Source organism: Hylaeus volcanicus, chromosome 2 (assembly GCF_026283585.1).
Source record: "Hylaeus volcanicus isolate JK05 chromosome 2, UHH_iyHylVolc1.0_haploid, whole genome shotgun sequence".
Lineage (NCBI taxonomy): Eukaryota > Metazoa > Arthropoda > Insecta > Hymenoptera > Colletidae > Hylaeus > Hylaeus volcanicus.
The window spans coordinates 22,198,858-22,213,677 of NC_071977.1; the positions used below are offsets into that span (position 1 = coordinate 22,198,858).

The following is a 14,820-nucleotide window of genomic DNA, read 5'->3' on the forward strand; positions in this document are numbered from 1 at the left end:
TAGGATTTGAATGCATGATGGTGTATAGTTTGAAATATATTGGATACGTGTATGGAAAAATATTGGAAAATGGAGGAGCCATCATAAAATATACATATATATACCTACATATACCTACATACATATATATATATATACCTTTATATATATAAAGGAATAAAAGCTCGTTGTACAAAGAAACTTACTACACGAAAAAAGAATTTCTAATAATAATATAGTAGAGGGCCTCATAAATAGCAGTGGGGGTCTCCAAAAGAACCCAAGCCTCCTTCGCGATCTCTGGGAGGTCCTGCGTATGCTTATAATTATCCTTGCAGTCAACCACGAGTATACAACTCAGTTTATAGTATAAAGTTCAGTACCTATACAACTCTGTAACGAGTTGGAGTCAAAGAGATTATATAGATCCATATGGATCTATATAATCCGTGTCGCGCAAAAGAGTATAATAACAAAGTACTCGTACACTTGGACGTCATCTTTCCATCATCGTGTCTTCTTAACAATAGCTTCCATGATAAGAGAACTTACTTTAAGCGATTCGACTGCTCGATAATTTATAGGATATCGACGTAAGAGAAAGAATTGGAACGACAAGGTGACTACGATGATGGAAACAGGGAGGATGGTACGATCGTGAACGAGATATATTAATAGTTCTCGTAATACGCTTCCTATTATTCAAGGACCATCGAAACGGCTAAAGAATAAGAAACTCGTTTTCTACATTCGTTTACCATTCAACGATATTGATGAAAATTGTGCACTTCTATTTTATTGTTGTTATTAAAAGTGAGAGAGAATTTTTATTTTGAGAAGAAATTAATGAACGTAAATTTATCGAGCTTTGCTCTAGGCAATGTTTCTATAAAACAAAAAACGTAGTTATATATTTAGTAATTATCATTTTGGATAATAGCAAAGAATTTGAAAATTGATATACTAATATTATTTATTAATACAATAAGTAATTATACTAATAATATCATTATAATGAGTATTAATGAGTTATTTATTTTTTTAGTTATGATTAACTAAACTGTGTAGGTATAAATAAAATGGTTATGGCCAGGGACAAAATTGTATTATTTTTAACTTCGTTGCAGCGGAATGGAGAAACAAACAATGTCACCGAAAATAAACGTACAAGAATCGCCCAATATCGCCCAGCAAAAAATAGAAACCCCCATGCAACTCGCTAAAACGCCTGCGAGTAATTCTGCAGCAAACGTAAGATAAATATTTGTGTGTTAATGTATGATGTAAGGACTCGTATACAATCAATTCAAGCATACATTACTTTTATAACGAGCTAAATTGTTCTGAAACAATTTTGAAAATTCTCAGGCGAAACAGACATTTGCGACAACTTCGAAAGAACCTGTTCAAAATGCACAGCCCATGGAACCACAATTTCAAACAAATAAAGAAAAAGAATGTTGGCATCTTTATAGGAAAATGTGTGACAAGGGCGTTTGCGTTTCCTTCGACACTGTTTTAAGGTTCGAATACGAATAACGATATTTGTCTACGTTATATAAGTGGTTTAGCAGAAGCATTTTAATTTTCACCTGACATTCTTTTATTTGAATATTCTTTTAATCGATCATTTTTTATTGAAATTAGACATTTGGTACAAAAATACATTAAATGTATATATATTTTATATACTTTATATACTCTATATATTTTATATATTCTATTTATATGTACTCATACCACAATCGTGTACATATTTACATTTAATGAATACTCTTATTTTTCAGAGGCATGCTTACACCAACAGAATATCGTTTACGACAGAGGGAACTCTTTCAGGACTCCTAATGAAAATGCAGAATGGTTGACAAATTTTCTATCCTGCAAATCCTCGATTGTACTTTTGTAACGAATCTCAACTATCTCCTAAATTAATTCAAACACTCTGAATCGTAAGAATACGCGCGCGTAAACATTGAACTGCGTTCAAGTGACCGGAAGTGCTCTAATTCGAATAACGATCCGAGCTTGTAGTAAAGCCCATAGCTCAGTATTGTATTCTCAGATTCTAGATACGAGTCGTGTAGGATTCACGAAAAGACTTTACCTTTTAGCGAACGGAATATCCGAATTAGTTCTACCAAGTTTTAGAACATACGTACATAACTGCCTATTTTTTAGACCATTTATAAACGTACACGAACACACCGCGATACTATAGATAATTAATCGTAAATGATAAAATGAGATTTATGGAACAACTATAGATAACTAATCGTAAATGATAAAATGAGATTTATGGAACAATGTTCATAGATGGGCGAGAAAAAAAAATATCGCTGCTGTTAATTATTGCACAAATTGAAATACATGAGGTCTGATCAGCGTCTCGTATGTTTTAAATGAAAATTAATATCGATTGCTGTCGTGCTCTCATGTATTCTTCGTTTTATATGATGTTTACGACTTGTTCCTTTGTATGGCAATGTATAGTTCAATAAAACGCATAAACTGTTGTTAGTAACGTCTGTTATTTGGGACTGTATCCGTGCTAGAATCCAAAAGACAAGATTTTGAAGATATTTTATCTTACGATGATTAATTGTACAATTATTTTATATTAGGATTTTAACAAGAAATAGATTGTTCCGATCATTCTTTATAATCATTTGTACTCGAACGAAACGATAGGTTTCCGAAAAGAATTATTGTATTATTTTAATTAGGCAATTATTAAATAATTAGAATTATTAATTAGCAAGGGGTCCAAGCGTAGATGCGGGGAAATGGAACCACGTTTTTAGTTGAGTGAATTTTCTCCACGCGGCGCTAGTTGATCACACTTATATCTAGCGTATCAGTGGCAGTGGGTACCACCAACACTGCTATGCAAATTTTAGCATGTCGGTCACTGTCAATCAGTGTTACACACGATTAACTTGCAGTTTCTTGCTACTTTTATATAACAATGATGAATGATAAACTATGACGGAAATTGCTAAAATATTGAAAATGACTACTGTAAATGCAACCTCAGCGCTTAGCGCTGTTTTATTTATTTTTCATGGTTCAGGTAAAGCACCATTATTATATGTTTACATATGTTTTGGAATATTATGTTTAATTTATTCCTTGTTTAATTATTCCATATGTTTAATTATTCCATATGTTTCAATTGTAGGATCTTCCGGACCCGACTTGAAACGATGGATCGATTTTTTAAACAAAGAGGAGTTAAAATTTCCACATATAAAGATTATTTATCCTTCTGCACCATCTCAACCTTATACACCAAATTTTGGAATGGTAATGCAGGAACATGCAAGATTATTTATAACTCAAAGATCAGTAATAATTCATGCCATTAATTTTTATTTCAGCCTAGCAATGTATGGTTCAATCGCAAGAGTATAGCCATTAATGTTTCTGAAGAAGTAGAATCTATAAATTCAATGTGTCAAAATATATCAGAACTGATTGATAAAGAGGTTTCTAATGGGATTCCCTATAATAGAATAATTATTGGTGGTTTTTCTATGGGAGGTGCACTATCCTTATATTTGGCATACAGATACAGACCTTCTATAGCTGGGTGCTTTGCTATGTCTAGCTTTCTTAACAAAGATTCATTAGTATATCAGGTACATACAAGACAAACTTTCTTTTATGTTTATTTTTTCTTGTTGATAATATGGTTCTCATTGCAGTCTTTAAAAGAGAAACCAGGAACAACACCACCTCTTTTGCAATTTCATGGTACTGCAGATGATTTAGTACCACTGAGATGGGGAGAAAAGACTTATAATAATCTAAAGGAACTTGGAGTCAGTGGCCAATTTATACCCTTAGATCATGTGGGTCACGAATTAAGTAGGCCTGAGATAGAATCCTTAAAAAAATGGGTGTTATCAATTTTGCCAGAGACATAAGCTTGTACTAAGTTTATCTCATGAATAGAAACGTGAAATTACATGTGCCTTTTTTAACTACAATTTAAATATTGTACTTTTACACATGAAATGTTACTGCAAACATTTTAACTGACCAAATAAATTTGTCTGGTTGTATTCTTCCTGTCTATTGCTGAATATACATTTATATAATTCAATTATGTATTTATAATATAAGCTTATTAAATATAAGTGAAATACTTTCTTGTACCTGTATTTGTAAATAAAATTCCGAAATGTTCCTCGAATAAAGTGCGTTAAACCAATTTTAAATAAATTTAGAGGAGAAATATTGAAACTACTAAAATTACGAAGAGTGGCGAAGAAGGGGTAGAAGAAGTACGGTGACAACTGTTTCCATTCTATGCACAGGGATAGGAAAATAAAACAAGCGCCATTGAGGAGACCACTGACGAATCGTTGCCCGTGGTTAGCATCCCGCGAAGTAAACGAAATCACGTGTCTGTGATTTCGGATAAAACGTCAAAATGACTTGTATTTGTGTATTTCCCTACTGTCATGACATACACGATTAATGATGTCTCTACCAAGAAAGCATGGGAACAAAGTTAACGTCGATTATAAAGCACGGCTTGAGCACAAGTTATATCTGGTACGTTTCTTAATGAACGGAAAGTTAATCATCTATGTACCTCGCCCTCATATTATCAATAACCTTATTTCGTCAGCTTTGTACTCTATCATCTCTACGTAATAACATTCGTATACTATCCTTTATTTGTAAATATTATGAACAATTTACCAGATGTCATACGTGTAACATCCTTTTTTCGTCTGTTCAATGTCGATTTAATTAATCCATTGACATCGAAATGTTAATTCTAATAAACACAATTTCCTTTGTAAACAAATTCTAATGTTGTATAATGTTTTAATAATAGAGCTTTTTTTATGTATTATTACCATTGACAGTATATATGAATGTTATTTTTCACCACACAGGCGAGAGAAAATCCAGAACCAATATTTGACGTGTCAGAATGTGCTTTAAAACAAGTACCCTCGGGTATTTATTCATTATGCAAAGTATTTAGGAAAAAGGTGCTATGGATGTACAATAACAAGCTGACTTCACTTTCTGGTGGAGGTGCCTTAAGCGATTTGTCATTACTTGTTGTATTAGATATACATGGAAACGAATTTACCAATTTACCCTCGGACATAATGTATCTTGTCTCGCTCAAAGTATGTATAATTCAATTGTTAAATATTCTACTGAAGTTATATAATAAATTAAGCAATTATAATATATTATTTCATATACTTTAGGAGCTTTATTTGCAAGACAACAATATAAGGAAACTGCCAAATGAAATAGTACACTTAAGTAAATTAACCACCTTAAATATTGCAAAAAATAATTTGAAACAATTGCCAGAAACAATGGGAAAGTTAAAACAACTAACAACATTAAACATTAGTCAAAATAAATCGCTTCAAAAACTACCTAAATCTTTGGGTTATGTGCAACAATTAGCACAATTGGACATTGATGGGTTACACCTGTCTTATCCGCCTCAAGATATTTTAAACGGAGGCACTATAGTAATTGTAGCATTTTTAGCCAAAGAGAGTGGCATTGAATTTTCACCAGAAGAATCTGTTTCAGAAACAAATTTATCAAGAGACATAAGTTCTGAGGACATGCAAGCAGAATATCTTAATAAAAATAATGACGTGCAGGTACCACGCTTTAGAGGACCATAAATTTTGATGTTGCATTTGCACAGTGTGTCTTAAATGTTTTCGTTTTTGTTTTTAGGCAGCATTACAGAAGCTAGCAAAAATGAAGGCATGTGGATGCTTCTTTTATTTTAGTATGCTTCTAAACATGTTGCTGTGTATTTAATATTATTTCTTATTACATTTAATTTTGTTTTGATTATTTATTATATGTTTAAAATTAAATTAATTTATTATATGTTTAAAATTAAATTAATTTATTATATGTACACAGATAGTTATGGTAATTTTAAGTAATCATTAATTTTGCATGAGTTATTTGAATATAACCATTTGTGTAATATTTTATGAAATAAATAATTTACAATATATACAGTACAAAAATTGTATTCTAATAATTAGTTTCACTTTATAGGAACATCGGCAAAGCGCGTTATTGGAGGTAGAAAAAAATATCAAACAACAACAGGAGTATGAAATCGGAATTCATTCAATGTTGAAAGAGCATAAGAAAAAGGTATTTAAAATTACTGTTATGTATTTTTTTATTTTTATATAAGATAAAATAAAATTTATCGTTACTTTTTCTAGCTTCTGAAGGATCTTGCTTTACAGCAAACACAATTAGAACAAGAATTAGAAAAAGTGCAACAAGAAAGAGATTCTAATAGAGCACGTTTACTTTCTTACATTTACAATGGTATAAAGAAAACATTCATCTATACAAAAAAAAAACTACTAATAAATGAATTAAGATCCTGTTTTAGTGTAATTATTTTTAACTTTTTATTTTTATTTTCAGCTGAAAAAGAAGCCGATAATGTTATCAAAGAATTTTTAAGAAACAGTGAGGAAGAAAGACAAAGCCAAGCTGAATTACTTGAACGAGAAAAACAAGAAGAAATGCAAATATTATCCTCTTGTCACTCTGAACAATTTATGTTTCGTACGAAAGATACACTTCGTAAGTATCGAGTATTTAAAGCAATGTATATCACTTATTTATATTTCAATTATTATCTACTCGTGTATGTGTTTATAGTTTCAATGGAAAAGTTATTGGAAGAAGAGCTTTATAGAACCCGGAAATTGGAAGAACATAGTAAATATAGAGACTATGCCGCGCAATCTTTGCTCACACTGTTAGTAAGACATTGTAATAATATTAGACATAATAGAAAGTAAAATATACAACTAATATAACACATCGAAATCCTCGCAAATATTTCAGAGAAGTAAGAAATAATGATCATTTAGCACAAATAGTACAAAATCAGGAGAAGAACAGGCAAATTTTAATTGATGCATTAAGACAAGATGAAGTTTTACAAAAAGCTGCTGTGGCAGCATTATTAGAACGTAGCGACGCACGTTGTTGGAGTATTGTACAACAAGTGAATTTGGTACAATCTCAGTTAGCTGCACTTACAACTATTGAACTGGAGAGAAGGAAACTAGAAATTAACCAACAACTTGTATGTACTATTTATAATTATTAAATTTTCTTATAGGCAGTATCTTATTTTGTTATAAAATTGTGTTATTATTTTAAACACGTAGAATGAAATTGCTGAAAAGAGAGTGACTTTAAGTGCTATTCTGGTAAACTTGTTGGAACAACAGAAAACTAGAAGAGATCAGCTTCTGGATACAATCAATAGTATAGAACAACAACGTTGTATTAGCGTAAGTATAGCTGTAATCTTCATTTTGCTATTTTCACAATGATAACCATTATAAAGCTGTATGTTTATTCCTAAAGAATTCTAGAAGAAGAAGTCAGTTTTGGTTGATGCAATATCAGTGTTTGATGGAAGCTCGTCCTCAGGGTTTATTAGAAATGCTAGAACCTATGCTAGTACGACACGTGGCGATAGCAGGGGCATTACATTGTTTGCCATTTTTAGCTTCTCTACCATCATTACTTCCAGATCTTAGCGATGAACAATTGCAGAATGTACGTAAACAATATGTTTCGCTTAACGCGCGTAATAGATATCTACTACTTCGTAATAATTTTAATACCGTAGATGGGAATACATTGTCAAAGCGATCGTGCTGCTATAAAACTGGCAGTTGAAAATTACTTGGCAGAAGTGAAACTCAATGAATTCAGACCACCTATTACACCTTCTGCACCCCCCGAAGAAGCATCCACAAGTTCTGATTACCAAGAATGTAACGCTATTCAGAGTATCAATACTGCCGAATGTGTAATTTGCCTTGATTTACAAGTAAGCATAATCTCTTATTCTATTTGGAAATTGTTATAATTAAATTAGCGGTCATATAATTTTTATAAAATTCTATGTTTCTTATAGTGTGAAGTAATTTTTCTACCATGTGGACACCTTTGTTGCTGTTCAGGTTGTGCAAATATGGTTAATTCGGGTTGTCCAATGTGTAGAAGTGGTATAGATCGCAAAATTCACGTTGTAAAGCCTTGAAATTTGAATAATGCTTCTTGTAAATAATTCCACCTAGTCTATTTATCCCTAACGCTTTGATATTTTCATAATATGCGATTATTGTTTAAAAATTGATATATCAGAAAGTAAGTTATGATATGCATACATTTTAGACTTTTGCAGCTATACGACGTTACATACAACGTACGAGATTTATACTTGACGAGCAAAAGTGTCTTTTTAGTTATAAATAGTAGTATTACATTTTATTTTTGGTTGACAATTTTGCGATTCCAATTATTACATTTTATTTTTGGTTGACAATTTTGCGATTCCAATTATTACATTTTATTTTTGGTTGACAATTTTGCGATTCCAATTTAAAATATTCTTTTACAAAACAGTGAGTCTCAGTTAGGTACATGCATGTTTGAATCCTAATCTGTTACTGTTCAGTGCCATAAAGACAGTTCTTTATACCAATATACGTTATAATTATAGTTAAAATAGATTAATATTACCTACTTTTTTTTTATATTATCTACAATGCATATACCAAATATTTGAGGATACAATAATAGAATGAATTGCATTTATTAACATTCGGTTACACAATATGATTTTTTATATCAAATGGTCACCAACATATCTGTATGTGTAATAGCCTTATAAATACTGTGAAGATAAAAAACATTTTAATCCGTTGAAAAGTGGTTGAGAGTTAATAATACAAAAGCCAGAATTATAAGCAAGCTTTTATAAATGATAGAAGTGAATTTTTATAAAAAAAAAATTTTATGTAAATCAGTATATTAAAACTATCCATTAATAAAGCATTGACATTTTATTGATTTGTGTATACTGTTTGAGCAAAAATTGTTAAAATAAAAAGATCGTAAACAAAAGAATTTGTATAAAAAAAACCATTACCAATCACCATGTTTGTTTAAAAAAAATAATAGGAGTTAAGGGAAATTATTTTGAATGCTTCAATTATTTTTGTACTAATATATTTTGCTTTTCATTTAGTAATAATAAATAGAATGTGACAAACTTCTAGTCTTATATACTAAGCATGTAAAATAGTATGAATCTTTATACTTATTTTTACACATATGTATGTTTAAGATGTATCAAAAGGCCATAACTTCCCTTCCCCCATCTTCGTCTTCTACTACATCATCCCCATCTTTCTTCTGTTGCTTTTTCTTTGATGTCGCATTTTTCTTTTCCTTTTGAGTTTTACGGTAATTTTCTAACGACTCTTGCAGTGGATCAATGAACTGATCGAATTCTATGTCATTCATCGCTTGTATAACATCTTGGCCGCTTATCGTTTTATGGTTTGCCTTTTTAGCAATCACATTTGCAGAGGATGTTAAATACAGTATAAAAATAGATGCAGCCTTTGCTACAGCGGTTCTGGCATCTTTAGCAATTGTGACTCCTTCCGGCAATGCTTCCTTTATAATTCTTGATACAACCGCATTTGGTAAGTTGAGGTCTTCCAGCCGTTCTGCCATCGGTTCTTTCAATTATTTATTCTATAGAAACGTAATATTCATCGTAATTTATTAGAATAATATTAGTTACATTGTTATGTTCAAAGGTTATGATTCGATGTGCATGGAAGACGCAACCAATTACAGAAAATTAAAATTATTATACTTACGGTTCTTTGAAAACCTTGATCTGTAATCAATTAAATGAACAGAACTAAAACTGACAATGAGTCAAAATAGATCTAACAACTTCTTGTAAACACTCTTCCTTCTTATTTCCCGCCAACGCATTCAATTATACATGTACTTGAAACAAATAGGGAAGAAAGTGAAATAAGAGGCATATCATACAACACTCAAGGAAATGTCATGAAACCACGAAATATGCTTCGATATTTGTATGTATGTATCACTAAATTTCGTTAAATAATATCAATATTTAAATATCTGTTTATAACAGCGACGAGACTGATGGAAGATGTAACGTGCGATACAAAAACTTTCATTGCAGAGACATCTATTCCAATATTTCTAGAACTTTACCTTCCCGCCAAATAACACAAGAACGAAAGACTTAGCAGACTGAATTATTATTTTCGTTCAATATACACATTTTAAAACAACTTTTTAAGAAATGTATGTATGATCTGAAAATTGTAATTTAAGTTGAATAGTTTCGTACTTTTGTACGTTGTTCCTTTCGGTAATATACGAAAACAAATGTACAAACATTATTTACAGGGTGTCCCAAAAATGTTGTAACACCTTGAAAGGAGAGGTTCGGGAGGTGATTTGAAACAATTTTTTCCTTAGCAAAAATGTTGTCCGAGGTTTCGTTGAGGAGATATTAACAGAAAATACTGACCAATCAGAGTGCGCGTATACCGTTGGAGCGGCCGTGGTAGGGAAGGCTACGAGCTAAGCGGCCGTGTCAATGTCCTTCAATGCATGTCGAGTCACTTGTTCGCGTACGAGCGCGGCCGCTTAGCTCGTAGCCTTCGCTACTGCGGCCGCTCGAACGGTATACGCGCGCTCTGATTGGTCGGGGTTTTCTGATAATATCTCCTTAACGAAGCCCCATTCGACATTTTTCCAAAGGAAAAAGTTGTTTCAAATCACCTCCCGAACCACCCCTTTCAAGGTGTTACAACATTTTTGGGACACCCTGTATAAACATTTCTTCAAACTATTTAACTTCTAATATTATCAATTCAATGTAATTTGCTTTCTTGATTAGTTTTAGCAATATTACAAATGATGGATAATGGACGAGAAGCTTCAACTGTTTTAAACTTTTAAATTGTTTAGATCCCAGTTCTTTTACAGTTTTATTATTGCTGGCATAAAACGTTTTAAGGAGTGTTTTAATAAGACTAAAATTGCAATTTTAAGTATAAATTGTTAGTGAATAATTTTAAATATTTCTCGCTGCTCTCGCTAAAATGTGTGTCAATCACGTTGGTAATGTTGGGAGTGATATGAAACGATAAGACGGCAGAGCCCCCAAACCCTTTCTCCCATACTATGTAATGCGACGTATATATGAATGTCAAAATCACGTCTTACAAACATTTGCTTCACCGTAGAACGCAAAGAACTTGTCGTCTGCACGGTGGTCTGTTGAGTGCCATTCACAATTAAATTGATTTTTAAGCTGACAGCTTCATTGTTGCGATTACTGAAATTTAAGATCAAACTAAAGCACCATTCGGAGGAAAATGTCAAAAATCGAAGAAGGAAACGCTCATATACGGCAAGCTGAGAAAAGGTACTGTCACTGCAAAATGACACTTCACAGCAAAACTGTGTCAACAATAAATTCGCATTTCGGCAACTTTTTATGTGGAACCGATAAAATCTATTTTTCCCGAAATAAATATGACGTAATTGCTATTGATTAATGTGATCACGCAAATAAGGAGAATATCTGTTATAGCTTAAAAACATCACTGTTAAAATGGAGACCCGATTTCGAAGTCGCGGCTGACGAATATACGAGTGCAGGTAAAATATATGTAAACATATTGCATTTGTCATGTTTTATATTTAATATATTGTATTGCATTCTTTATAGCAACCTGCTTTAGAATAGCAAAGAACTATCAACAGTGTAGGAACTGTTTGATGAAAGCTTCTGATTGTTATAAAGAGAATAGATCGTATCCTTTTTAAAATAAATTCGTATATATCTATAATATTTAGAAATGTTACGATTTTAATCTTTCCAAAATGTGTCAGAAATATAATTATTCTTTAACTTTAATTATAAAAAAGATGGTTTCATGCAGGAAAGTAAGTTTTTTATGAATTGAATTATATTTTCCTTTGGAAGAGGTATTATTATGTTAAAAATTTTAGGAGCATCGAACAGGCAGTGTTGATTTGCAAAGAAATGGGAAACCTTGCAGATGTGCCAAAGTTGGCACACAGTTCGTGTTCTCTGTACCAGATGCACGGATCACCTGAGTCAGGTGCATCTGTACTTGACAAAGCAGGAAAGATGATGGAGGCTACTCAACCCCAAGAGGCATTAGAATTATTTAAACGTGCTGCTAATATTGTTATGGTTGGATATCATTTATTTTTGTGGTAACAAAAAAAAAATTAAGAACTATACACTGTGTATTTTCTAATAAAGGGTGAAGATAGCCCACGTCAAGCAGCAGAATATATGAGCAAAGTAGCAAGATTATTAGTAAAACTACAAATGTATGATGAAGCAGCTGATGCTATTCGCAGAGAAATTGGAATGCATCAACAGATAGATCATGTACCTTCTGTGGGAAGATTAACAGTGGCATTGGTATTAGTACAGTTAGCTCGAGGTGATCAAGTGGCAGCTGAGAAAGCTTTCAAAGAATGGGGAAATTACTGTGAAGCACCTGAGGTATAAAGTACATTTTTTGAAAATTGAAAATTTCCCTCAAAAAATTTAACACATTCACCCGTAGATTCAAACATTAGAAATGTTACTACAAGCTTATGATAACGAGGATGCAGATGCAGCTAAAGCAGCTTTAAATAATGCTTTTATTAAACATATGGATGTTGAATATGCTAAACTTGCTAGACTTATACCTCTACCACAACAAGAATATGCTGTACAACCACCAGGAATAAGAGCAAATGCAGCTGAATCATATACATCTCCCAATGCAGCAAAGTCAGTCGATGAAAGTACAAGCAAAGCACAAGTATGTAATGAGTGCATTAACCTAGTTTTATTTATTAATTGATTTTCCTCCATTTATTCTTGTTGCTTAAAATTATCCTTTTATGAGCAACAAAAGATAAACAACTCCAAAATTAAATTCATTATAATTTGCAATAAGGGAAATTATATTTTAGAGTACAAGCAACAAAGCAGTTGAAGAACCCACTCAGAATACATCAGAAGGTACAGGTGAAAAAGAGGAAGAACCACCAGCAGCACCCCCACAGAATAAAGTAAAAGAGGAAGATGACTATGAAGAAGGGTTATGTTAAGCAACTATATTCATTACAAGCGGCATAACTTATGTCTCGAGACATGTACGAACTTTATTTTATGAGAGGTATTGTATCATGTTAACCGTAAGATACGTATTTAATGCCTAAAAAATATTCTTTGCAGGCATGCTTATATATATAATTGTAAATTTCAACTTGTCAAATAATTCAGTGCACTCTTATCAGCTTGGTAAAGAGATGTTGGAATTCTCAAGAAAAGTTATGCAAATAATATTTTATTCTTTAAAGTATGTTCACAAATGTGATACTTGTCAGGAAACTTTAAATTCGTTTAAAACTGCAGATGTATAAAATATTTTAAACATAGTTCTTTGTGTATACTCCAAATGAACAAAGTGCTATGACAGGAAGTAAATGTGTAATGCATATGCATTTATGTTTAATAGAGTTCGCAAGATCAATTTTGAAAATTTAAATGGTTTGATATTGATATTTATTTATTTATTTAATGAGTAACCCCTCTGATTTATATGATTTCTAAAATGTTACATCAGCTTTGTAAATGTTATATTTTCTGATACTCGTAGAACACCTGCAGTAAAAGTCTATGATTGCAAAGCCCCATGTCAATAAAGCATATGTATGAAACACAGATATTTTAATAATCTAATTTCATGTCAATAAAATATAATGTGTATAAATATATATGTAACAAAATAAACTGTTATTGCAAACTTATAGGCAAACGTGTAGATTCATTTATACGAGTAGATCAGAAAAGAGGTTATGGACATTAAAAGTAAATATATACAATCATAACAAAATTTCTGACTCACCCACTTTTAAGTATTAGATCACGTGCAAGGCTTACTCCTACAACAAATCCTCAAGGGGTAGTAGAAAAATTGTTCACATAATATTTTCACGTTATGCACAACTATACAGTAAACAAACTCTTTCACTTTCACGTTTTTAAAAGATTGCCACGAAATTGCATAGTAGTTTATAGCAATAACTACAAAGGATACAAACGTGGAGTCGAATTCAATTATAATTATTTATATAAAATCACTACACATATGAAATAAAATGTTTAAATTATATTTACTTGCGCGCACGATCTCAATTTGTATTTGAAAGTCTGTTTGTTCTTTGTTTTTCTACTTGTTATATTAATCCTATGTAATTTAAAGATATATACGATTTATTCACTTTATCCAGCAAAAAAGTTACATTTACACGAGCCACTACTGATATAAAACGTTGGATTTAATTAGTGAATGTTACGGACGAAAGTTAAGTGAAATACACATTCGAAAATGAAGTTATCATTTTTAGGAGTATTCGTTAAGATATTTTCGAAAAATTAGCGCGTCAATTATCCTCCCGTTGCGCAGGTTCATTCGATGACAATAGTAATAGAGGGGCAAATTACGAGTCTAAAGATGAATACATGAAATTGCGACGACAATTAGAAGGGAAATCTACATGGAAACATTCTTCAGGCATCTAACATTGATCCAAAGAGTATTAGATACTCTTTGGATATATAATATATAATACTCTTTGCATTGATCAACTACTGGCTCTAAAAGCATGGACGTTTCTCGATATTCTTAATAGAAATAGAGTTTCCATAATAGAAACATCGTATACAGGGTGTCCCAATAATGTTGTAACACCTTGAAAGAAGTGATTCGGGAGGTGATTTGAAACAACTTTTTCCTTAGCGAAAATGTTGTTCGAGGCTTCGTTGAGGAGATATTAACAGAAAACCCCGACCAATCAGAGCGCGCGTATACCGTTGGAGCGGCCGCAGTAGCGAAG

General features: G+C 31.9%; 5 protein-coding genes across 9 annotated transcripts in view; 4 read left to right on the forward strand and 1 right to left on the reverse strand.

Moving 5' to 3' along the window:
* LOC128872819 (uncharacterized) overlaps nt 1-2,503 on the forward strand; it is a 12,879-nt gene extending 10,376 nt beyond the window's left edge. For both annotated transcript variants that reach the window (XM_054115887.1, XM_054115889.1), the window contains exons 7-9: nt 1,107-1,230; nt 1,348-1,502; nt 1,767-2,503. In XM_054115887.1, the coding sequence (XP_053971862.1) occupies nt 1,107-1,230; nt 1,348-1,502; nt 1,767-1,827 (340 nt within the window). In that variant the 3' untranslated portion in view covers nt 1,828-2,503. The remainder of the gene's footprint in view (nt 1-1,106; nt 1,231-1,347; nt 1,503-1,766) is intronic.
* A 265-nt stretch (nt 2,504-2,768) lies between these two features.
* LOC128872827 (lysophospholipase-like protein 1) lies at nt 2,769-4,049 on the forward strand. Its single transcript, XM_054115899.1, has 4 exons — nt 2,769-3,052; nt 3,161-3,285; nt 3,360-3,620; nt 3,687-4,049. Exons 1-4 carry the CDS (start codon nt 2,965-2,967, stop codon nt 3,906-3,908), a joined length of 696 nt encoding a protein of 231 aa, XP_053971874.1. The 5' UTR covers nt 2,769-2,964; the 3' UTR covers nt 3,909-4,049.
* A 204-nt stretch (nt 4,050-4,253) lies between these two features.
* On the forward strand, nt 4,254-8,892 carry LOC128872821 (E3 ubiquitin-protein ligase LRSAM1-like). 2 transcript variants are annotated; one of them, XM_054115891.1, is made up of 13 exons: nt 4,254-4,542; nt 4,893-5,135; nt 5,220-5,633; nt 5,713-5,742; nt 6,049-6,150; nt 6,225-6,333; nt 6,436-6,597; nt 6,676-6,775; nt 6,865-7,108; nt 7,194-7,319; nt 7,396-7,590; nt 7,664-7,867; nt 7,955-8,892. In XM_054115891.1, exons 1-13 carry the CDS (start codon nt 4,465-4,467, stop codon nt 8,078-8,080), a joined length of 2,133 nt encoding a protein of 710 aa, XP_053971866.1. In that variant the 5' UTR covers nt 4,254-4,464; the 3' UTR covers nt 8,081-8,892. The 2 variants fall into 2 exon arrangements, with proteins under 2 accessions (XP_053971866.1, XP_053971867.1); XM_054115892.1 differs by lacking the exon at nt 5,713-5,742.
* On the reverse strand, nt 8,306-10,071 carry LOC128872828 (DNA polymerase epsilon subunit 3). The gene is made up of 2 exons (XM_054115900.1): nt 9,714-10,071; nt 8,306-9,585 (listed from the first exon to the last, which is right to left on the reverse strand). The coding sequence occupies exon 2, from the start codon at nt 9,562-9,564 to the stop codon at nt 9,175-9,177; it is 390 nt and encodes a 129-aa protein (XP_053971875.1). The 5' UTR covers nt 9,565-9,585; nt 9,714-10,071; the 3' UTR covers nt 8,306-9,174.
* A 998-nt stretch (nt 10,072-11,069) lies between these two features.
* On the forward strand, nt 11,070-13,731 carry LOC128872824 (gamma-soluble NSF attachment protein-like). 3 transcript variants are annotated; one of them, XR_008456261.1, is made up of 9 exons: nt 11,070-11,311; nt 11,480-11,547; nt 11,618-11,702; nt 11,818-11,835; nt 11,902-12,109; nt 12,182-12,430; nt 12,495-12,737; nt 12,892-13,097; nt 13,157-13,731. XR_008456261.1 is itself a non-coding variant. In XM_054115897.1 (9 exons), the coding sequence occupies exons 1-8, from the start codon at nt 11,262-11,264 to the stop codon at nt 13,027-13,029; spliced, it is 1,059 nt and encodes a 352-aa protein (XP_053971872.1). In that variant the 5' UTR covers nt 11,070-11,261; the 3' UTR covers nt 13,030-13,074; nt 13,157-13,731. The 3 variants fall into 3 exon arrangements, 2 of the variants coding, with proteins under 2 accessions (XP_053971872.1, XP_053971871.1); XM_054115897.1 differs by having other exon boundaries at nt 12,892-13,074; XM_054115896.1 differs by having other exon boundaries at nt 12,892-13,731.
* Nucleotides 13,732-14,820: the final 1,089 nt, after the last annotated feature.